The sequence below is a fragment of the Protomyctophum parallelum genome, assembly GCF_964188405.1.
Source record: "Protomyctophum parallelum genome assembly, chromosome: 15".
Classification (NCBI taxonomy): Eukaryota; Metazoa; Chordata; class Actinopteri; order Myctophiformes; family Myctophidae; genus Protomyctophum; species Protomyctophum parallelum.
In genome coordinates, this window is record NC_139710.1 from 23,104,221 (window position 1) to 23,127,538 (window position 23,318).

The window sequence follows — 23,318 nt, forward strand, 5'->3', positions numbered from 1 at the left end:
ACATAGTTTATTATTTGTTTTTCTCCTGTGTTTTTCTCCTTATCTCTTCTTGTATATCTTTATCATAAAAAACGAAACAAACAAAAACATGGAGCGCGCACAAAAACAAATAAATTAAATTCATAGAATGCTGTTACCCATTCGAATACCTGTGAAGTTTATTGCTGATTCTGTCGGATTGGCTAGCGTAGCCGTCTGTGCACCTATAGGCTGCTAATGCTGCCTGGAAGCGTGTTGTGATGGGTGGACCACTGACCCTATGCCACTGACGGGGTCCACCCATAATCTCGACTGCTGTTTTTCACTGTGAGCTTGTAAATCAGTTATTCTTGGTGAAGACAATATATAGTCTTCATCAGGACTGTTGAAGTTGAACCCTGGTTGGTGGTTTTGAAAGTTTTTGTGCTCAAAGCGCACCAATGGGCAAGTTCACATAAAACATTGTTGTATGTAAAATTTTATCAAATTAGATAAAGAATTTAGGCTATAAATAAATAGTTGGTGGGCCTATATAGAATTTCCCTCTGTAGGCTAATGGCCATTGGGTGGGGTTAATCATCCAGGCATTCAGAGAGGGATAACTTACTGATGTCAAATTGATATCATGCAACAACAAAAAATGTGACTGGTATATCTCTCAGAAAATATATGTGTCCAGTCCACCTAGTCCACCACTCAGCTTCACCTTGACAGGTGTATGAGACACTTCCCTGTGTAGCCACAGAGAGACGCTGTTGTGCACAACTTGGTGAACTTTGGTCTAGAAGTGAAGTAGTTAAAAGGCGTGTTTGGTGTCATTATACCTCAGTTGAATGGGCTGTTCTTCCCAGGCCTGTTTGTGTTTTATGTAGGAAGGGGCATGGAAGCTTGACAGGTAAGAACAACGTAAAAGTTCGTGCATTGACTTAGACGGTAAAGGAAGTATGTTGTGAAACATATAGGCCACTGTAATTTACATAGACTAATTGTAGTATAGAGATTGTATCTGTTGTTTCTAATTCATGTAAAAGATACATTAGAGGGAAGAACGGCTTCAGTTAAAAGCCTTGAGTGGGGGTAGTAACGGTCTAGTCACTAGCAGTGCTAGTCTATTTGTACCATAAAGTTCTGTTTTGTTTAAGTTTATCTACTGATCTAAATGAGGAAGTGACTTTTCCCCCCCTTGTTTCTTCATGGGCTACATAAGGAGCAAGGACCCCTTTTACTTACAGCCTTTGCAGAGAGAACTGCAGAGATGGAGGATTTGTGGAGCATGGCCCTGCAGGGACTGAAGATTTGGCTGTACCTCATTGTGGCCTTCATCATGGTGCCAGCCATGTTTGGCTTTTCGCTTGGTATCTCTGAGGTCTACATGAGCTTCCTGGTCAAAACCTTAGAGGTAGGCCTAATGTCTTTACAAGTCTGCCATTCATCCCAGTGCGTTAAAGTGGTGCTTCTCAATGTCGAGTCCCAATGGACCCTGGCCTTAATGGAGGTCCTTGAAATTTAAAAAGTGCACGGAACTACACCATACGGGAACCCACTGTCAATGTAGCTGTGGAGAGCGAGAAACGTATGGTTTGAATCATATTCCCCCCCCCCAACCCAACCCCCTCTGTTAACCCCTGGGGGTCCCTGGAACCCACTTTGAGAACCAGCTGTAATGTGGAGAATGGCAATGAGTGAATGAATGCCTTGTGCCTGCAGTGGGCGGCGGGCCACTCTGAAAATACAATGTGAATGTCTTGTGTCTGCAGTGGGCCACTCTGAAAATACAATGTGAATGTCTTGTGTCTGCAGTGGGCCACTCTGAAAATACAATGTGAATGTCTTGTGTCTGCAGTGGGTCACTCTGAAAATACAATGTGAATGTCTTGTGTCTGCAGTGGGTCACTCTGAACATACAATGTGAATGTCTTGTGTCTGCAGTGGGTCACTCTGAAAATACAATGTGAATGTCTTGTGTCTGCAGTGGGCCACTCTGAACATACAATGTGAATGTCTTGTGTCTGCAGTGGGCCACTCTGAACATACAATGTGAATGTCTTGTGTCTGCAGTGGGCCACTCTGAACATACAATGTGAATGTCTTGTGTCTGCAGTGGGCCACTCTGAACATACAATGTGAATGTCTTGTGTCTGCAGTGGGCCACTCTGAACATACAATGTGAATGTCTTGTGTCTGCAGTGGGCCACTCTGAACATACAATGTGAATGTCTTGTGTCTGCAGTGGGTCACTCTGAACATACAATGTGAATGTCTTGTGTCTGCAGTGGGTCACTCTGAACATACAATGTGAATGTCTTGTGTCTGCAGTGGGCCACTCTGAACATACAATGTGAATGTCTTGTGTCTGCAGTGGGCCACTCTGAAAATACAATGTGAATGTCTTGTGTCTGCAGTGGGTCACTCTGAACATACAGAAGGCAAGCAGAGATGAGACGACACTCAAAGAATCTGCATCAAATGGTGAGCACAAGACTGGATGTCTGGGGTTTGAGTGTACAAATTGAATGGATCATTGTACACTCCCAGAGTTTTAAGGGTCCTTTTGGTTCCTAACTACGAATAATTTGGCTGGTGATCACCTTAAAGACCTGTCTGGAAGTATGAACAAAAGTTACAAAAAAATATATATATATACATACAATAGAATAGTACATCATTTACAACAGTATCTTTAGTTAAATAAATCGGTGACAGTCGGTGCTTTATTTTAAACAATCTACTTACTCGTATCCTTGATTTGGAAATGTTGTGGTTGTTGTGCAAACGGTTTCCTGTATCTAAATGATTTGTAATGTCTATTCAAGCCTGGACAAGCCCTTGTGCTTGAGGAGTTAAAGACATCCTTGGTTTTCAGCAACATGGAAACTCCACACGTTGTGTCTGAGAAAGGGGGTTTGGCTGTGTCTTTTTTATTGCAGTCTATAAATATAAAATGCATTACACATGGGTGTAATGCATGGATATAGTGTGCATGGCTTGTGCAGTGATTCTGAAAAGGGTAGACTGCATACCATGATCTAGTAGTGATTTGCCAGAGAGGGTTTATGAATATGATAACCTTTTCATGTGGCTCTGGAACTCTGCCTATCTCACCAGAAGTTGTTCAGTGCATTATCATTCACTTGGGGGTATAATACAAGTGCAGAGGGTGCTACTACGACTAGGTGTGTTAGAAAGCGAGCGTTTCAAAGTCCAAAGTGTGTAAAAGTTTAGTCCAACGTCCTACCTGTTAATATGACGGAACAATATTCTGAGGCTTGGTCTATTCCCTTGTGTTATTATTAGATTCAGTGGAGACTTTCCACAGGTCTCCGACCTTTAGTTGGAGAGGAATGTATGATGAGTTCAACTTTAGTTCAATGTATTGCTGGTCATAAAGTTCAGGCTCCTCTATGTTTTATCTCATCTTCTAAATGTTGTAATTGAGGTAACTGTGTGAAAGTCCAACAGTCTGTGGTGTCTCATTTCTGTGACTCTCAAACTTCTTTCCACTGCTGCACACCTGTGAGAATAATTGTTTACTAGTACTTTATTCAAAAAGATTTAGTATTTTAAGCTGCATCTTTTTTGTTGCATGTCCCCCCCCCCCCCCCCCCCCCCCCAATTTAGTCGTTGCACATTTCCCCATGTACAGTATTGTCTGTCACTGTCAACCCCTACAGTTGTCTGGGAATGTTTAGACAACCATGTCTTGACTTCTGTCATACTCATGGAGTCACCTACCTACTGTAGTACTAGTATGTAGCCAGACCATTGCAGTTGGAACTGCAGATTCACTTCTGATTGTCTGCTGTAATCTGAAGACTCGCCTCTTCAGACTCTACCTTAGCCTGTAGCACTTGACCTAGTTTTGACGACCATGCAGACTTATGCAAAGGTTAAGATGTTGTTTATACAAATTTGGTTTGATAGCATATTGTTCTTTAGACTGATACTAGATTCTTGGTTTACCTGTGATCCTAGTTTACTGAGGCACTACACCAGGGGTGCCCACACTATTTTGAATTCAGAGCTGCTTTCAAAATGACCAGCTCAACAAGATCTACCCACAACAACAAAAAAAAGCATTATTCATTGCTGAAAATAGCGGTGCTGGAGTTGCATATAAGACAAACGCACTAGGAATGGAGAAATAGAGGGGTTAATTGAATTGGTAGCGTTTTATTTGTATGTAACTTTGAAATGCTACTGACGTTTGAGCCCAACACTCTTGAAAACAAAGTATTTCATTGTGGGTTTGAGCTGACGGGCCTTTTTTTATATCAATCAATTCAATTCAAGTGGCAGATGCCAAAAGTATTTTTATATTTTTAAGGGTATGTCATCATGTGGTCTACGTACCTGCACAGCCACCCCTACCTTTTGGCCACCCCTGCACTACACTGTCTGCATTCATGTGATTACCTGCTTATTATAAGTCTCTGTGATAAATGGTAAATACCTGCTACATTGTAATTTGTGTGGCATTTTTGCCATTAATTAGAGGTGCTCCGATCAGGTTTTTTGTGACCGCTTGCTGATCGTTTTTCTCACGATTGGCTGATACCGATCTTGTGCGTAAGGGGAAAATTAGAATATTTCCAAATTTATGTCACTCAAAACCCACGTCGAAACTGTTCCTGTGTGGAGGAAGGGGAGAATGTTTAGGGCTGTCACAACAATCCAAAACGATATTCTACTATATAGCCTATCTGACTTTTATACCACTTAAATGGTATAAATGATCGGTTTCTCCAGATGGTGTAAATTGCCAATCGACAATCAATTTAGAGTGAATATCGGTGCATGGCCGAACGATGGAGTACCATTAATTAGCATTCTGACAACTGTTTTCATCTTAACGGAGCCTGTGGATCCTGAGCTGATCCTCTTCTGTATCCGTTGAGCTTCTTTTAAGTCATTTCATATTGAAGTACAAGCTGCCTCAGATCATTGTTGTGATGTATTTAATTCCAACTGTCCTCATACCACACAAATGCCAACACTTGTGATCAAAGGTTATTCAAAATAAAATGATGAAACTTAAAAACATGTGCAAATATGCCTTCATGGACGGTTTTTAAGTAATAAATGTGTTTTATTTCCTCTCTCACTTGTTCAAAAGATGTCAGTGCACGTTGCCAGCAGGCTGATTATCTTTCAGATTACAACTGAGAACCATTCCTATCAGATGTTGACTTTGCTCATGAGTTGATTACAATGGCTGTCTCTCTCTCTCAGGTCTCATTCAGAGGAATGATTCCTCTCTGGAGAAAGAGTTTGAAGAGTTGAGACGCAGTCGCCCCAAACCACCAGTGGGTGGTGACTTCACTCTCAGCGACTGTTTCTATTTCTACCGCGGTGGCATTGAGAGCATTGTGGATGACGAGGTAAGGTTCATTCCGTCATTAACATTATGACAATGTTTCTAACGTAGTGTTATAAGTCTACACCAATGAATTGCAACTTCAACCACTTGCAACACAATCCCAAAACTGCACCGACCTGCAACGGGGTCAATTCAGAGAATTCAACTGGTTGCAAGTTGGAACTCATTGGGCTTTTAATTCAGAGCAGCCATTTTCTTTTTCTCCCCAATTTAGTCATTATGCCAATTGATTCCTCCCCACACGCATTTGTGTAACTACCGTTGTATCCTACTGGTTCATACTGTACATGGAGCCTTTGCCCTACGCCTCCCGCCCAACACTCCGTACAGGTGCCCAGTAGGGATGTCTCCGAAATCGATTTTAATATTTCATAATCAAAATATAGGCTAATAAGTAAGGCTGCATGATATATTGAACATGTACCTTCATCAGAGTGGAGATTATAAGTATAGATCAAGTTGAGCAAAGCCACTCTTCTCTGCCCCTCTCTCTAACAGACGCAGTTAACGATCGCTTGTTAAGTGCCTGCCAGACAGACAGACAATCAGATGAAATGAAGGCAGGTGTAGACTAGTGAACGGAACATGTTCTCTTTATATCAAGTACTTCATACCAGCCCCTTATGAAACTACTTCTCCCCAAATCCAAATGGATTTCATTTCCCATCCTGAATGGCAGTAACTAGCATACAATGAGAACTGAGAAGATCTCCACAAAGGTTTACTCATCAAAACGATTATAAAACTAGAAAAAGTACCCTTCTGGGCACAGGTCTCCACCAGGATAGGAATGTAGGACATTGCAGCTTGCCTTCATCTGGTGGTTGGATAAAAGGGCAACAAAAGTAAATTAGAGGTAAAAACACTTTTCGGCCAGTTATAGCGCCACCTTGAGGCTGAGTTGAAATTGTTCATGTGGCATTTCTTCCTCGGCCTAGTGGGAATGTGCGTGCACAATTTCACGGAAATCACACGATGTGTTCATGATTTGCAGCATTTTGTTTGAAACTGAGCACTCCTGTGAACTTTGGAAGCCAATCTTAACCATCTGTAGGTGTACTGTGCAAAAACTTGTTTTGCACAAAGCGGGCTCCTGGTGGCGCTATAACAGGCCGTTCTGGAAATTTTGGGGCAGAGGTTCATCGTTGGCATCCAGGGAGTGTGTGCAAAATTTGGCATCGACCGGGTTAACGGTGGCCGAGATTAGCTGCTCACGGACGGACGCGCACACACACACGGACGGACTGAGTGCAAAACATACTCTCCCCCCCCATGCCTTCGGCCTGGTGGAGACAACTAACCATCAAAGCATGCACTCAACATATAATGGTTATGTGACCATGGCATGTGCATAATATAAAATCTTAAGTTTTATCTGATATTGATTAATAAAAAAAGAAACTTAATTTTTATTATTTGGGGGGTGGGTTCAATTAATCGATTATTAATCGGCAGAGCTGTCGACTATTCGATTTGGCTGATGGTCACTTTGTGGCATCCCTAGTGCCCAGCCCGTGGGCTTACATACAGTGACAAATGTCACCTGCCCCGCCTGGCTTCCCTCCCCCGAACACGGGCCAATTGTCTTCGCATAGATGCCCGACAAAGCCGGATCTTGTACCACGGTGGATTCGAACCCACAACCTCTGTGGTGGTAGGCAGGGACTTTGCACCACCTGAGCACCGTGTGTGAGTGTATAGATCTATATCTGCCCTGGCATTTGGCCTTTGTGCCCTCAAATGCCATGTGGCCGTGCCCCTAAAATTATGACATTCCAGGCTTGGTCGCCACTGCCTCTCTTTCAATCTCTCTCTCTGCCTCGCCTTCTGCAAGACACGAACCGTAGCTGCATGTAGATCCCATAGCCTGATGGGGCTGTCAGCGGGGACTGTCTTTGGCTGAAATGCATCCGTTTCAGAAGAAACAAAAAGCCACTATTGTGCATCTTTAAGTGTGCTCAGGGATACTAGAACGCACACCAGGGTCAGGAGGTGAACCGGTGACTTTCTGTTCTAGTTTCTCTTATGTAATTTTTACGTTTACCACAATTGTGACCTTGACCTTTGACCCTTTCGATCGAAAATATATACATTTCTTCGGAGTTGATTATTTGGACGGATTATGAACTGATTCTTGTATTTTATCGCCATATGCTGCGCATTTCGTAAAAGGAAAATATGTACATTGAATGGAGTCTTTTTTTCCCTAACCCCCTCGCCCTCTGCTACCAGGTGACCCAGCGTTTCACATCTGAAGAGCTTGTGTTGTGGAACCTGCTGACCCGCACCAACAACCATTTCCAATACATAAGTGCGAAACTCACTCTGGTCTATGGTCTGGGTGTCATTATCAGATACTGCATCCTTGCCCCACTAAGGTACACACACACACCAGAGATACTGTGTGTTGCTAATCTCGTTATCAGACTGTCCTTCCCTTCTCTCATAGTTTCTCAATAGCAAAATGCTCAGTGTGTTTTATTATCTTCTAGGATAACTCTGGTCACCATTGGTCTCAGCTGGCTTGTCATAGGTACATCTGCTGTTGGATTACTGCCAGACTGGAGGTGAATACAGCACTTACTATTCTAATGTTTATATTGTGTGTAGTTTTAACAATATTTGTATTTGACAATATTTGTAATAAGTTTGACTTTTACTTGGATTCCTCCCTTAACAAAATATGCACAATCCATAATTCTCCTAAATGTCTTTGCCAAATGTCTTTGCCAAAAATAGTTGCTCAAAAGCGAGCGACACTATGAACTTGTAGATCCGCTATTTTCAGCGAATGTTGTCACTGGAAAACATCTACAATAGTCTGGTTCTTAGAAAGACACCGGACACTGACTGACTATAACCCAATGGCGAATCAGTGATGGTCCCTAATCCAGGCGTCTTTGATGTTTTTCAGGCCAAGGACCCCTAGCTGAGAGAGATGAAGCATATTTCTCAATAACAAACTTATATAGTCTGGCTTTCTGCCCCAGTTTTTAAAATTTAAACAAAACAAGCAAGACAATCAGAATGATGCACCAAAAACAAGACTTACAGCCCTGCTATTCCAGGGCTATGCTTCAGGATGTTTGTTATAGACATGTTAGCCTGACCTAAGCAGAGACATTTCTGGTCTAGAGGGGCGGGTCGCGCCTCAGAAATGCGCGCATCCTGATTGGATCTCATCGATCTGTCCGTCACCCCCGGCCCCTCCTCTCCCCCCTAGTGCAGCGCTACGTCACATCATTTAGAGCGACGCCCACCCGGAAGGGTTGACTCCCACTTTTAGACTGGTTCAGCCCACGGCTTTTTCCAGGCTTTCATCTTTCGCGCAGACGAAATGAAAGCCTGGGTATCGAGGCTATAGACATGTTTAATTCAATTCATTAATGTTATACGTTGTTCCAGCCTTTCACAGAGCTACTCCAGTAATGCAGTAGTTTTTTTATCTTGTATTATTTACAAGTTGCTCTATATGCAATAAATGTATATTTCATATATCGTTGCTTTCGGGCAGAAACCTTGTATCTCCATATTTCAACTTACTAATTACTATGTTTTTTTTTCTTTGAAGTAGCAAATAGCTGATTTATAACACGTAGCGAGTGAGAGTTGTGTGCTTGTAGATTTTATATTTTTAAAAGTGAGTGTGGTTAAGCTTAGATAATTCCAATGTCGGTTACCACAGATCAAATGAACGTCTCTCTCTCGTATACCTACCTGTTCTCAGGATAAAGTACTGGCTGAGTGAGTGGGTTCATGTCATGTGCTACAGAATCTGTGCCAGGGGACTCTCTGCTACCATTCACTATCACAACAAGTAAGGGAAACCTGTCCACCTTCTTAAATCCCAACAGAAAATGTGCTTATCCTCTCATATTGTGTCATATTGTGTCTCATTTGTATCGTCACAGGGAAAACCGACCCAAAAAGGGAGGGATCTGTGTTGCCAATCACACCAGCCCCATTGATATTGTGATTCTCTGCAATGACGGCTGTTATGCTATGGTGAGACTAACTCAAGGCAACTACAATGCTTTATGCCAACCCATAATAGTTTTAACTTATAAAAAAAACTGAGTTTTTTTTGTATTTCATTCCAGGTGGGACAGATTCATGGAGGTCTGATGGGAGTAGTCCAGAGAGCCATGGTGAGATCATGTCCCCATGTCTGGTTTGAGAGGGCAGAAATGAAAGATCGCCATCTAGTGACCAAAAGGTGATTTTCTTTCTTTTTTAATCCCTTTTTTTTCACACATTCAGCAAAGTGCCTCTGCTCTGCACACTGATTTGTAGTCTGTGAGCCGGTAGGACCGTCTTATGAATAAAATGTTTATGATTGTGACCTTGTCAGTTCAGGCAAATCAAAGAAGGCATGTCGCACATTGTCTAATCTCGTCTTTCGATGTGTGCACTATATCATTATATTGAGAAATTTACACTTTTCTGACTGGGTAGTATTCACTCTGGCAGCCTAGACAGCCCAGTCACAAACTTACTCTCTTACGTCTTGTTATATTTCCCTGATCGATTATTTTACAACTTAAAGGTATATTCAGTGATTTCACTCAAAAAACCTTAGGTTTCGTTTTTGGCCTGGGACCCAGCCTTTCGTCCAATCAGGATAGAGAGTCAAAAACTAAACCTAAGGTTTTTTGACCCCCAGGGGTTAACTGGGGACAGGGAGGAACTCCTTATATGGTCAGCACACTCTATAGTAGGGAGGATTATCACAACAAAACAAAAAAATAAGTGATATTTGAATTAAGTGAAATCACTGAATATACCTTTAAACCTCTGTCGTCTTATAGAACTGGACTTTAGTTACAACTGTACTTTGAACCTAATGTTCCCCCTGGAATATGGACACTGGGGTTCAACTAAGTGGTTAACAAAGAGCACAATCATTAAAAGATCATGTTTATTCATATGCTTGTCCACCCGGCTCTCATTGACTTCAATGCATTTCGTGGAACTTTAAGCTCCAGTTTGCATCCTGGTGCCTGATGAATCTGCCAGCTGGACTTGTGACTTTGTTGTCCTGTCCTTGTTTATTTAATCCTTGTTTCAATTGACCGTGTTCCCACTTGCTTTAACTTCCAGGTTAAGGGATCATGTTAGTGACACAACAAAGCTTCCGATATTGATCTTCCCAGAGGGTAAGTCTCAACATGCAGAAGAGTCAAAGTCATCGCCAAGACGCCAACTCTTACGTATAGATTAGGTTTATCGTTGTTTTGTTATTGACATGGATTGTACTGTATCTACTCATCTTAGATCTAGTATCCCTGACCCTAACAACGATGGATATTAAAAACATAGATGCCTCATTGGCCGCTGCAGTTTGTTTCCAGCGTTAGTCAAGTGGAAGTGCGAAAGGTCACTCAAATTGACTCAATCACAGCGTGTCTTTTCTGTGGTTTATCAATTCAATCCAAATGAGCTTTATTGGAAAACAAAAGGTTTACATTGCCTCTGATTGGCCTACTGAGCGTCCCTACGCACCAGGAAGCTTGACGAGCTTCCGCAAAAGCTTGGCAAGCTTTTGCTTCTGCCATGCTTGTGCAAAAGCTTGCCTCCATGTTGCCTACTCTCGAATGATACACACCAGAGCCGAAGACGGCGTCTACCTTTTTATGTCTCTGCTATCAACTGCAAAACAGTTTTTCTGTGGATTTTGGAAAGGGCTCACAAGGGGTTCTGAAGTGCTAATCTGTGTGCCTTCTCCAGGTACCTGTGTCAACAACACATCTGTCATGATGTTCAAGAAGGGGAGTTTTGAAATTGGAGGAATAATATACCCTGTAGCCATTAAGGTACTTTTGTCCAAGAGTGACATACTGTACATTAATACTTTCTCTTTGTTTGTAGCTTGCGTGCGCAGAACCTTTTTGTAACACATTATAACAAACATTGTAAATCAATTAGTTTTAGTTTGGTTAGGCGTGACTAAAGTTATAGTGTGTTTATATAGTATTTTTTTTCTCTCACTTTGTTACACTCCTATACATTTGATAACTATTGTTTTAACTATTCGTTTATGTATTCTGCATTTAGTATGACCCCAAGTTTGGAGATGCCTTCTGGAACAGTTCCAAGTACAGTATGGTACAGTACCTGCTCATGATGATGACCAGTTGGGCCCTGGTCTGCAACGTGTGGTATCTGCCAGCCATGCACCAACAGGTGTGTACAACATGTGCCCATGCAGTAGACCATATGTACACTGTGTACTGTACCGTGCCACACACACACACACACACACACGCATATATTAAAGTAATTGTTTGTTTTAATATGACAGGAAGGAGAGAATGCTGTCCAGTTTGCCAACAGAGTTAAAGCAGCCATTGCTAAGAAGGGAGGGCTGGTAGACCTCCAGTGGTAAGATTATTATTTTCCCTCTTTTGCTGTATTTACAGTTGTTAGATTTTACATACAGTACACATACTGTGTGGAGACCCCCCCCCCCCCAACACACACACACACACACACACACACACACTGTGGACACAGACACATACAGTACACATACTGTCTGGAAACACACATAATACTAAATGCACAGTTAATTGCAAATGGCTGTGATTACCAGGGTTAAGGGGCTGTTTCCACCAAGGTGTAATTCCCTCATGCAGTCTGTTTTGACTTGTTTTCAATGGGAGTGTTGCATAATTTATACTATGCACATTTTCCTCTGGAATATTTTCATCAACCGAGTCTTAGAAGAGCGCCCTGTGTTTTAACCCATTTTGGGGCGGGAACCCCTTTTGGTGTTAGCATTATGTTATGCTTTAGCTATTGAAAAATAGCAGATCTACAAGCTCATAGCGCGCCACCGAGTGGGGCGCTACGAGCTTGTAGGTCTGCTATTTTTGACTGACATAGGTTTTTCAGAAAACTGTCAGGATGTAGAAGCCATTTTTAGAATCTGATCTCGGGTCAGAATGGGTGAAGGAAGAAAACACTTTGGCGAACACACACAACCTTTATTGTAATGAATCCTTTCTGCCCTTTGCAGGGACGGCGGGCTGAAGAGGGGCAAGGTGAAGGACTCATTTAAAGAGCAACAGCAGAAACAGTTCAGCAGCATGGTGGTGGGAGACGACAGCGGCAACAGTGACTGAGTGACTGACGTCTTCGCTCCGCACGCCAGCCGAACCCCGTTAGCCTTACGTACAGTACGGTGCATGTCCACACACGGGAGCATAGAAGTGCTGGAAATGGGCATCTCTGCCTCTGGACTGTCTGACTTGGCTCTACCAGTTCTGGAATAATACTGAATGGACTCTGAGCCCAGCTGCCTGTGATGAACTCATCATGACTAATGCCGGATTTGTTCTTGGTTGTCAACGGCGTGTCACGTATCAAAATGTTTCGATATACAAGCTCACGCCACATTGCAATGTGCCATGCCTTGAGCTTGTAGATCTGATATTGTCTGTGCGGGGGGGGGGGGGGGAGGGGAGGGAATCAGGCTTAATGTTATGTGCATGGGGTACAATACAAGTGCAATCTCCCTGTATGAAAGTGACGAAGTGCCTAGTTTTGTGGTGGTTTCTGTGTGTCTACTGTGTAGGTAGCCAGTGTTTTAATTGAATGTTAAACTCTGTGAATACTGTAATTCTCTGATCGGAGTGTGAAAGACTTGAAACCACTCGATAGACGCACTGCAATGATAATTGTATTGTGTTGCTGTACATTCATAATGATTTCACTTATGCAATATGCTGCATGCACTGTTTGTAGTTTTTCATAAATAAGCAGCATTTTTGGATTATGCCTCTTGGTGCCGATTATGAAAATGCCACACAGTTGATACCCATTTAGGCCTTTGACTGTTTTGTTTGGCACAACTTCAACGATGGAACATAATTTCCAGTTATTCAAGACGCAGTCGTCAGTGAAAATGTCTTCGGTGTGGTAACTCTTTGACCACGTGAACCGTAGTCAAAGTGTCCCTAATCTGGGTCTGTCAGACGAACATTCGTTGGCAACTGTCAACTATTCAATGAAAATAGCCAATCTATGAGATCACAAGTACAGATCAGATCCCTGGTGGACACCAGTCAATGAAGTATACTATGTAAGGTTTAAGTGGTTCAAGCATTAATTTGAAGACAGATGCACAAGGGTTTGGCGCATGAATTATTGGATGAATTATAGAGTAATCCATATATGAAATGTAATAGCCTTAAAGTAGAGCACATGTTTTGGACTTTTTGGAGCTTTCGTGGCTGGGTTGCTTTCCTGAGGTGTCACAATCGCTGCCTTCATTCTCTTGTGTGGTTCCTTCTCGTGTGGTTCCTTAAACAGAATGAAACAGGAATGGCAATGGATACATGCACATGGTGCATGTACTGAAGTAAGCCTCAAAAATGTATATTGATGTTTTTCCAAATGATTAGTGTTCTCACCATTAATCTCTGCATTAGGGGGAAGCCTGTCATTCTGTATGTTAATCAAATCACAGACCTGGGAACACAAAGTTGGTTACCATAGTGTTAACATTTCCCAGAATATTACAAACTATTATTTCTAACTAATGACTGCACTTACCCCAGGTGAGTTACCGTTTTGCTTTGTTTTCTGTGTGGATTCGAGATACCTGGTAGAATGAACAAATGAGCGTACAGTTAAAATCGGTGTGTTCATTCTTTTAACTGTAGTGAAGTGTACTTCATAATCTAAATTTGTACAAAAAATCACCAACTAAATGTGAGTATGTTCCGTCGGTCCTCAGACCGTCTTGTTTACAGAAGCGGGCAAGACAAACTTGATCAGGTGAACCATTTATGAGCCTGTTTTAGTGCTCGACATCCTTATCTCTCCTTGCACAGTTCACATGACAAACTGGTTGCTATTTATGTTGTATTTCACTGCTCAGAATTGTAAGACCATAAATCTGTCGTTGGCCTGTAAGAGGAACTTCTGTCTGGTAGGCTAGGCCATGTATGAAATTGTTCTAAACTCATCACATATTCAACAGTAGCCTATAGCACATGTAGTTGCATAGACCAGTGGTTCCCAAACTTTTTCATGACAAGGACCCCCAAGTTGACACTAATTAGACTGCGAACCCCCATTTAATAAGATATGCCATAAGATGTTTACGGCTTTAGCAGTGATTCTCAGGACCCCCATTTAATGGCATTTCTATCTATGGGACCCCAATTTATATTGTAAAATCAATGTTAATTTAACTCTGAGTGTAGAAATGGAACCAAATGCATTGACCCGTTATGGTCCATTTGGTTCCATTTGTACACTGTTACAGACCCTAAGGGCCCATTTGTTTCCTAACTATAATTTAGCTGGGGATCCTCTTGAACTCCCTCAAGGACCCATATAGGGGTCCCCGGACCCCACTTTGGGAACCACTGGCATAGACAACTCACTGTAGAAGATTATAAGAAAACATAATGATTTGTTTTTAATTCACAAAATAATATTTGGAAATGCATTCTAATGGCATAATTATATAGTTCCCAATTCCACAAAAACATTGTGGTTGAGTGAATGAAACAGTATCTTACAGCTACAGGTTTGATGACAAAGCCTAATGTCAAACGTACCCACCGTTTCAGATAGGAATCACAGTTCTTACTAACAGGTTTACTCTTCAACCCGTCTGGTGTCCATGCTATGGATGTATCAATTCCTACATCCACCCTGCCTGTTGCTCCGGAGGATATGGGCATCTCGATCTGTGATTATGCAGGCTGCTACATTTCAGAAAAATAAACGCCAAATATTTTTGTTGTCACGATGACCTCTTCAATGAAGTTGAACTTGAAGTAACACACTGCAGAGAAGCATGAACACCCTCTCTGCTTGTCTTGTAGTCTGCGAACTAGCCTTCTGTAGATTTTGTCTGAGATTGAAAATGTGTCTGGCTGTGGAGTTTAGAGGGTCTGTTGTCGTAGCCATAGTAACAGTATTTTAAACCCCACGTCGGTGTAGGAGTAGCCTACAAGGGTGTCGCGCGCTGAAAATATAATAGCCTATATATAGGGTATTGTCGGCGCGCAATCTTCAAGTTCATATTTTGTTATATCATGAGTCATGACAAAATATGAACGGCTATTTTCGACGCGCGACGCCGTCATACGACTTAATACATTAAATTAAACATGGCGTTGGTTCCGGTCCAGGTTCCAAAAAACTGCCGCAGCTACTGCAGGACAGGACTCCTCGTCAGTCCACTGGCAGTAACTCTACATTCAGGTATTGCTTTTTGATTGAGGTTTAGTAGGATCCTGTCAAGGCCTGAAGTGAAGGCCGCCTGCAAAAATCTACAAACAAACCTATGAGGAGCACAACTCTTTCTTCTCAAAGGCATAGCCTATTAAAGAGGTGATCTAGATATTTTGAACATGGCCACAAATGATTGCTGATAGATAGCTAATCAGCTTGAACATGGTTAATTTAATGATCAATTGATTGTGTTCTGGCATGGCATGGATCAATGGAACTAAAATAGTATACTTTAAGTGGATTATATATGGTATAGAGTCTGTCCCCCCAGACTAAAATTACCACAATGATAAGTGACTTGAAATATTCAATTTATTTTGTTATGATGACATGTCCAACACACTGCTCTGCTAACTAAAGTGTGTATAATACTTTATAAGACTTTGACCACACTGGTCCAGCATACTACTTTAACCCATTAAAACCAGGAAAGCATCCGTCTTTTGGGATTTTAGCAATATAGCAACATATGATTTTCTGAAAACTCTTTACAACAGTGCATGGCTCTGAAGAAAATAGTGACTGCACTGAAATTAAGCCTGTAGATCAGCCATTATTTAACTATTCTTTCAAACTATGTTGAATATTGAATCAATGTTCACTTCTGGGGGTTCCTTGGCACTAAAGTTTGAGAACTATACTGAAGGCATTGGTAGAATCAGGACAGCACAATTAGACAACTGGAAGCACCTGCCGCCAGTGACTTAGCCCATGGCACTGCTCTGATTCCCTCCCCACTGCAATCTTGAGTTGACCAAAAAACTAATGCTAATAAATAGATTTCATGGATTTAATTTGGGCAGAGTGAAAAAGATGTCTTAGTCACTCTCATGACATGCACTTCCTTCAGAATGACTCATTTTAAAGTAGAATTTAAACTCAGGAATCAAAGAAAAAGAACCAAAAGTGACTGGATATGTCAGCCAAAATGGAAGAGAAAAGAAAAGAGAGGAGCTAGGCAAGTCCCACATAGGACCATTCTAACCACTCTCCTCAACTAAAAACGACTAAACTAAAAATCACATGAGTGTAACTGTAACAGGACAATGAGGACATGCCGCTGTTCTGTGCTGCATTGACTGACTGAGTGAGAATTTGAGAAAGCAGGAGTGAGGTACTGGAAGGCTTTTATAGGGGTGTTGGGCGGGGCAACACCTGCAATCAGGAATGAACAGCAGGTGTGCAGCCTAATAAGGAGCACAAGCTAGTTAACCAGATTTTAACCCTTAGCATGATCTGTCAGTTGCAACTTGCAATGTTTACAAGTTTCAAAGGGTTAGTTTTGTATTTGTTTCTCCGGCTTGGAGTATACTATAGCACTGAACCACATACAATAAGAAAGGCCTTTCAAAGACGCATCTGATGCCATGAGTGTGATTTCATATGGACTTGTACAACTTTGTCGAAAATTCAACAAAGGCCACAATCACATGGTCAGAACGTGACCAAAAATCATATTTCTCTGCGTAACACTACTAACCATAGCGTTAGCTTATTTAAAATGAAAGGTCTGAAACACGTGCTTCTAAAGGTGCAAGAGACATATTTCTCCGACGTTTGGTTCAAGAGATAATGGTCTTTGTTTAATGTTAAAACCTATTTATCCCAATGGGATTTCCTTTTTTCAATGTCCACAAGTCTCAGAAACTGTTCCTAAATCCCCCAAACAGGTGTCTGTGAACACCCTTTATATTGGGAATTTGGCCTCTCTGACCACTATAGAAGTGGGTGAAAGTTTGATTTGTTTTTATTTAAAAAACTGCCTGTAGTTCCGTCCAAGAGGGAGCGGATAAACACGTTTTTAAAACAAACATTGAACTAAAAACAAACATTAAACCTGTATATAGGAAGGGCTAGCGCCCCTCAAAAATCACACCAGTGTGAAGTGAGGGGCGATGTTATCATTATACATCATCTCACTTTTGTTTTGTTTACACAATGGTTGTGTTTACACAAACCTCCAAACTGTCCATCCATTGTCACTGGCATTCAATGTTTGTGTTTGCACTTTGCACAAACACTCAAAACTGGCCATTCAATGTCAGTGGCATTCAATTGTGTTAGGACAATGTTTGTGTTTACACGCAATCCTGCCAGTTCTGTTACATCATCCTCAGACGAGCCCTCCATCGGCGTCTCCAGTCATCTCGGTTCTCCATACATCTGGCCAGCTCCTTTGTGCTTTCCGCACCAGTATCTTTCTTTAGTACGTCCACGTAGGTAGGTGTGGGACGTCCTCTCAGAGTCTCGATCGATGCCCGTGTTCCCACATGAGTCATGAGTCAATAATATCACTATGAAGTGACGTTGGTGTTCTCATCAGAATCACTCAACCATCATGAAGATGTAGCAGAAATGTAAACTCTGAGGTCTTCATTTATAAATGGGCAAACATTTGCACACGTCAGTAAACTGTGCTTCGTGGGTCCTTACATAATAGAAAACAGTAACAGGTGCTCTTTGGAGGTTTTTTGTTTGTTTTAGGATAATTTTACAAGTTGGCTGAGCAGGGTTGATTTTGACAGCAAATTTTGATTTAGTTTTAGTCATAGTCTTGAGTAAAAGGTAATTTAGTTGTAGTCGTCTGAAATGTTTTAGTGCTAGTCTAGTTTTAGTCGACTAAATATCGCAAGATTTTAGTCGACTAAATCTACAGTTGACAAATGTGTTTTGGCGGTGCCTTGATGGTATCGCAATGGCTGATTTTACACTTGGTTGCATGCTGAAAATAGATCTACAAACTGAGCTTGAAGATCCGCTATTTTCAGAGCGCAAACACCTGAGGTGCAACCAAACATAAAATTACTTGTCTTTTAGTTCTACTGGATCTCTTCTCCACTAGTCCCTCCCTAACATTTTAGTCTAGTTTATATTTGTTGACAAAATTGTATACACAGTATACAAGTAACATACTGTAACATTTCGTCGACAAAATCAAACACTGTGGCCGAGTAGCCTGTTGTTGAGGGGACTCGAGAAGTCACTATGAACATTTAGACCAGGGAATACTGTTGCTTTAAGAGTGACTATCCAGAATGTTTCTTTTTAGAGTTGCATAGGGCATCACAATGAAAACTCACTTTTCCAATGTTTTCAAGAAAGAATACAATGATTTATTTGTTATTGTTTCAAATATGAATGTACATTCAAATCCATAGTTTCATCTTGACACCGTCCTACCAGGCCCACATAGGTTGGGAATTGCCATTGACTGACTTTTTAACTGCATGTAAAAACACAACAAATAATTGAATTGAAATCTTTAGGATTCTTCCTTCTCGTCTCCATGCGTGATGATGTAGCAGAGTGACTTGTAGTCGATGTTCCCCGCCACGTCGATAGGAGCTACCGAGAACGCCTGGTCCACCTGCAAAGGTCACCGTGGAGACAGCGGCAGGTGAAGTTAACAAGGTACAAGATGGAAACGGACTCAGACCAGTGTGGATTTCGGCGACTAAAACTATGACAAAGAATGTTCGTCGACTACCTTTTTTCACTGACGAAAACTGAATAAAAACTAAGCTATGGTGACTAAATATATTGACAATGTTGTCAACAGATAGGCCTACGAACTAGACTAAAATGTTAAGGAGGCACTATAGTGTAACTAAAAGACAAGTGGTTTAACTTTTTTTTGCGCTTGGGTGTTGCACACAAGTGTTGTGGGTGTTGCACACAAGTGTTGTGGGTGTTGCACACAAGTGTTGTGTTGTGAGCTTATAGATCGGCTATTTTTAGCATGCATCAGGCATTACACCATCAAGGCTCACCAAAGTAAATTTTTGTTGGCAAAATCAACTAGATTTTATTTAGTCAACTAAAACTAAAACATTTCAGATGACTAAAATATGACTATACTAAATCAAGATTTAGTATAGTCTGAAACAGACTGATGATGACCATTGCAGCACATCTTGAGGGTTTTATGAAGTCATTTCTGAAACATATGCAAACCTCTTCTGCTGTGAATTTATCTGCCTGATTCATCAGTAATCGCCTAAACCTGCAAGAAATCAAAGGAGGAATAAAGTGATTAGCCTATTGTATATTATGTTTTATATTTCTTTTCATTGAAAAAGCTAAAACCATGGCAACCATACTCATCCTTGTTGACAAATCCTGTCGCATTGGGATCAAAAAGCTTGAAGGCAGCCAGTATAGTCTCCTCAGGGTCAGTACCTGCAGTGCATATGATACAATAAGAAATTATTAGCATCAAATCTCATCACTGTCGGGCAGAAACCTCCATAACCTCCATAAACCTCCATAACCTCCATCAAATCTCCATAGTTTAACATAATGTTGTTGTTTTTCCTTAATCAAATGCCCTATTGATCATACTATACAGTGACACACACAAGTATGAACAATAGCAGATCTACAAGCTATTTCTGTTGCTTTTGAATCAGTAGCAGTTAACAGTTTTGGGCAATGGTAGACTAGTCAGTAAATCAATTAAACAGAACAGTAAATATGTTCTTCGCCCATTTTCAACCATATCTTCATATTGGTCCTCCTCACTAATGACATCATCGATGGGGACATTTGGAATCACAGCTAATAGCAACTATATTCCTGGAAAGTTTACACACTGGAATAGAAGCCATTGTTCTGGCATTAAGTAAAATAAAAGTATATGAAATCTTGTTTGACATGACCAAACCTGCCTACCGATGATGTCATTGTTAGGCATACTTCAAAAATGTCCACTCCTCACAGCCCTCCACACAGACCGAACTAGACTTTAGAATTAGCGATGACCAATTACTGTTTATGAAGATGCTGTAGGTTGGAGAACCTGTATGACCATGGATAAGGTGGTTAAAGCCCAAAGTGCATTTTGATTGCTGTGACCCCAGTTATCTCACCGTTAAGTTTCTCCCCAAACAAAGTCAGGAACACAGTGAAGTTGATGGGACCCTTGCCTTCATTCAACATCCCATCCAGCTCCTCGTCACTGACATTGAGCTTTCCTGGAGCATGCGCGCGCGCGCGCGTGCACACACACACACACACACACACACACACACACACACACACACACACACACACACACACACACACACACACACACACACACTCTCTTATTTAATCATGATGGGACGAGAAACCACCAGTTTGGCAGCAGTTGACAATGCACCTCGAGGAGGTTGACAATATTGTAGATGACTCCAGACAATGTTTATCCTTCATATCAGTGGTTCGCAAACATTTTCATGTCAAGGGCCGCGAAATTGACATGTAGCCTACGTCATATTTAGCCACAGACTGTGGACCAAAAAGAGCTGATCTACAAGCTCACGTGTCACACTGTGACGAGGTGTGAGCTTGTATATAGCTTGACTATTGAATAGCCGAGTATACAATAGGGTTAAAGTTGTTCACATTTAGCTGGGGCCCCTGGGGGGACCCAGACCCACTTTGAGAACCACTGCTTTATAGACTTTGACAATTAAGCTTTAAAAAAAAATATATGTATAAAATAGTTACCCAGCTGTCCATACGTCTCCTTCAGGTCTTGTTTTTTAATGACACCATCTCTATCTTGATCAATGCAGCCAAAAGCCTGCAAGGAGGAATACAGTGTGGAGACATTTCCTCTGATTTGATGGAATTTGGATTTTGTTGCTTTCGGGCATAAGCCTCCTATCTCCATGCCCCAATTGATCATCATACTATACAGCCTCAGACAAAAGCGTCAAAAGTAGCAGATCCACAAGCAACACATTTTGAGCTTGTAGATGTGCTACTTTTGAATTTGAATCCTGAAAAGTAACAGTTTTGGACATATGAGGTTACCCGACAGAGACGATTTGTAATTGTGATAGTGGAATATGCCATTCATGATTTGTAATACATACAAATTTGAAACAGTGTCTGGTTTCTCATAGGCACTCTTACCTCCTTGAACTCCTGTATTTGAGACTGCTCAAACATGGAAAAGACATTGGAGCATGTCTTCTGAGCTCCCCTCTGTCTCTTATTAGCAGACTTCTTACTTGCCTGAAACCCATACAAAGGCAGAGTTCACGCAAATCATACAATACCACCAGGGTTTGATTTGTGACATTTCCTTAACCACTGAAGTCCTATAGCCTATACTTCTCCGTACGACAAATAGCAAAAAATAGTCAATCTGCTAGCTCACAACACTTGCGAATGATAAGAATAATTTGGTCCTGTCACTGTATATTTGCACATGTCACTGTATAATTTGTCCTCTGCATTTATCCATCCTATAACTCTATTATGAGCAGTGCTCGAGGAGCAGTTAATGGTTAAGTGTCTTGAAGGTCACACCTTCTGTTTTCCGGGCAACCACTTTACTTTTTATAACATTTATAAAAAGAAAAAATAGGGTTTGCAAGGTCAATTGGTTAACACACATTTAGATGTTTTAATTAAATTGGTAAATTGTGATATTAACAGCAGGGATAAAACCATTTCCCACCGGTGATCGAACACTGGACAGAACCGTCATGCGGCGCAAATACTACAAGATGCTACCATAAACAGCCCCCAACACCCAGCCCAAGGTCAATCAAATCCAATATGACTGCATCAGTATTCTACAGTATGAGTTTGAAAATAATGACTACAACCTCCAAAAACCTATTGATCACCATTCAGTTGTATTCTCAGGCAGCATATCAAGTCATTTAAACTATCAAAAAGCATATATTTACTCCAACTGGATTCTTCGGGCATGCAAGATGAAAGTCTTTGTTTGACCACTTAATCAGTCATGATGAAAGCAGGAAATGATCTGCACGTTAAACAACACTTCTGGCTAGAGAGGTCATTTTTATCCAACATTCTTTGAAGGAAAATATCGTCACATTCTGGAGATATTAATTTACTTACCATGTCTGTAGGAGTGTTATAAATCAGTTGGCTCCCAGGCTAGGTGTGATACTTGGGACAGTTTATGTATGGCTCATGTTATCTGCTTGCTGCCTATAATAGACTCTGGTGGGCAACATAGTCCCTTACATGGCTCCCTTAGTCCTCTGTCTCTCTCTCTCTTAATGGACCTGATAAGAACTGAAGAACCAAGGATTCCTCTGGTCTGGAAAAAAGAGATAAGGAGAGCGCAATGGTGGGATAGAATATGCAAGGGACAAACGCTGGTGGGACGTAAGCCATTTCTACCCTGCCAAATACCCTCTTGAATAGCTGAGCTATAGGCAGTGATGTAAAGTAACTAAGTACATTACTGTACTTGAGTACAATATTTGTGTAAATGTCAGTACTTTTACATCTACTCCACTACATCTCAGAAGCAAATATTATACTTGTACTCTGCTGCAATTATTTGTAAACGTTACTAGTTACTTTGTAGATTTAGACTGTTATTACAAAATAGGCCTATACATGAACCACTTCAGCCGTATAGACATTTCGGCCATTTGAAAATAGCCGATTTACAAGCTTACAATGCGTTGCGATGTGACACATTGTGAGCTTGTAGATCTGCTATTTTCCAACAATGTTTAGACATTGTATACATTTGAAATCTTGTGAAATGGCCTGGGACATACTGCATGAGTACTTGTTACACATGAGTCATTCCCAAATACATGCGTGCACACAAGACAAGACAGGCCCAATACTTCCTGCATGACGAATAGAACAAATTGCTGAGCTACAAGCACGTGGGAAAATGTAGGCTATTTCATGATTGTGTTGTGATACTTGTTTTACTTCT

At 41.3% G+C, this 23,318-nt stretch overlaps 2 protein-coding genes across 2 annotated transcripts; one reads left to right on the forward strand and one right to left on the reverse strand.

Annotated features, from left to right (window-relative positions):
- The first annotated feature begins 816 nt into the window (after positions 1-816).
- On the forward strand, positions 817-13,328 carry agpat9l (1-acylglycerol-3-phosphate O-acyltransferase 9, like). Its single transcript, XM_083784989.1, has 14 exons — positions 817-874; positions 1,187-1,378; positions 2,382-2,448; positions 5,209-5,357; positions 7,589-7,734; positions 7,849-7,923; positions 9,084-9,173; positions 9,268-9,361; positions 9,457-9,572; positions 10,457-10,512; positions 11,084-11,169; positions 11,411-11,539; positions 11,658-11,737; positions 12,375-13,328. The coding sequence occupies exons 2-14, from the start codon at positions 1,235-1,237 to the stop codon at positions 12,478-12,480; spliced, it is 1,338 nt and encodes a 445-aa protein (XP_083641115.1). The 5' UTR covers positions 817-874; positions 1,187-1,234; the 3' UTR covers positions 12,481-13,328.
- Positions 13,329-18,839: 5,511 nt separating this feature from the next.
- LOC310872156 (myosin regulatory light chain 2, atrial isoform-like) lies at positions 18,840-22,503 on the reverse strand. The gene is made up of 7 exons (XM_083783879.1): positions 22,475-22,503; positions 21,512-21,613; positions 21,101-21,176; positions 20,479-20,583; positions 19,711-19,789; positions 19,565-19,613; positions 18,840-18,977 (listed from the first exon to the last, which is right to left on the reverse strand). Exons 1-7 carry the CDS (start codon positions 22,475-22,477, stop codon positions 18,873-18,875), a joined length of 519 nt encoding a protein of 172 aa, XP_083640005.1. The 5' UTR covers positions 22,478-22,503; the 3' UTR covers positions 18,840-18,872.
- Between the last annotated feature and the right edge of the window lie 815 nt (positions 22,504-23,318).

What these genes read in the sequence shown, in the direction of transcription:
- agpat9l (XM_083784989.1), top strand. Translation starts at nt 1,235, where the DNA reads ATGGAGGATTTGTGGAGCATGGCCCTGCAGGGACTGAAGATTTGGCTG. An exon ending in CAAAGAATCTGCATCAAATG is followed by an intron (nt 2,449 to 5,208) that starts GTGAGCACAAGA and finishes TCTCTCTCTCAG; the next exon opens with GTCTCATTCAGAGGAATGAT. An exon ending in GATATTGATCTTCCCAGAGG is followed by an intron (nt 10,513 to 11,083) that starts GTAAGTCTCAAC and finishes TGCCTTCTCCAG; the next exon opens with GTACCTGTGTCAACAACACA.
- LOC310872156 (XM_083783879.1), bottom strand. An exon ending in GGATTTGTCAACAAGGATGA is followed by an intron (nt 19,614 to 19,710) that starts GTATGGTTGCCA and finishes GATTTCTTGCAG; the next exon opens with GTTTAGGCGATTACTGATGA. An exon ending in ATAAATTCACAGCAGAAGAG is followed by an intron (nt 18,978 to 19,564) that starts GTTTGCATATGT and finishes TGACCTTTGCAG; the next exon opens with GTGGACCAGGCGTTCTCGGT.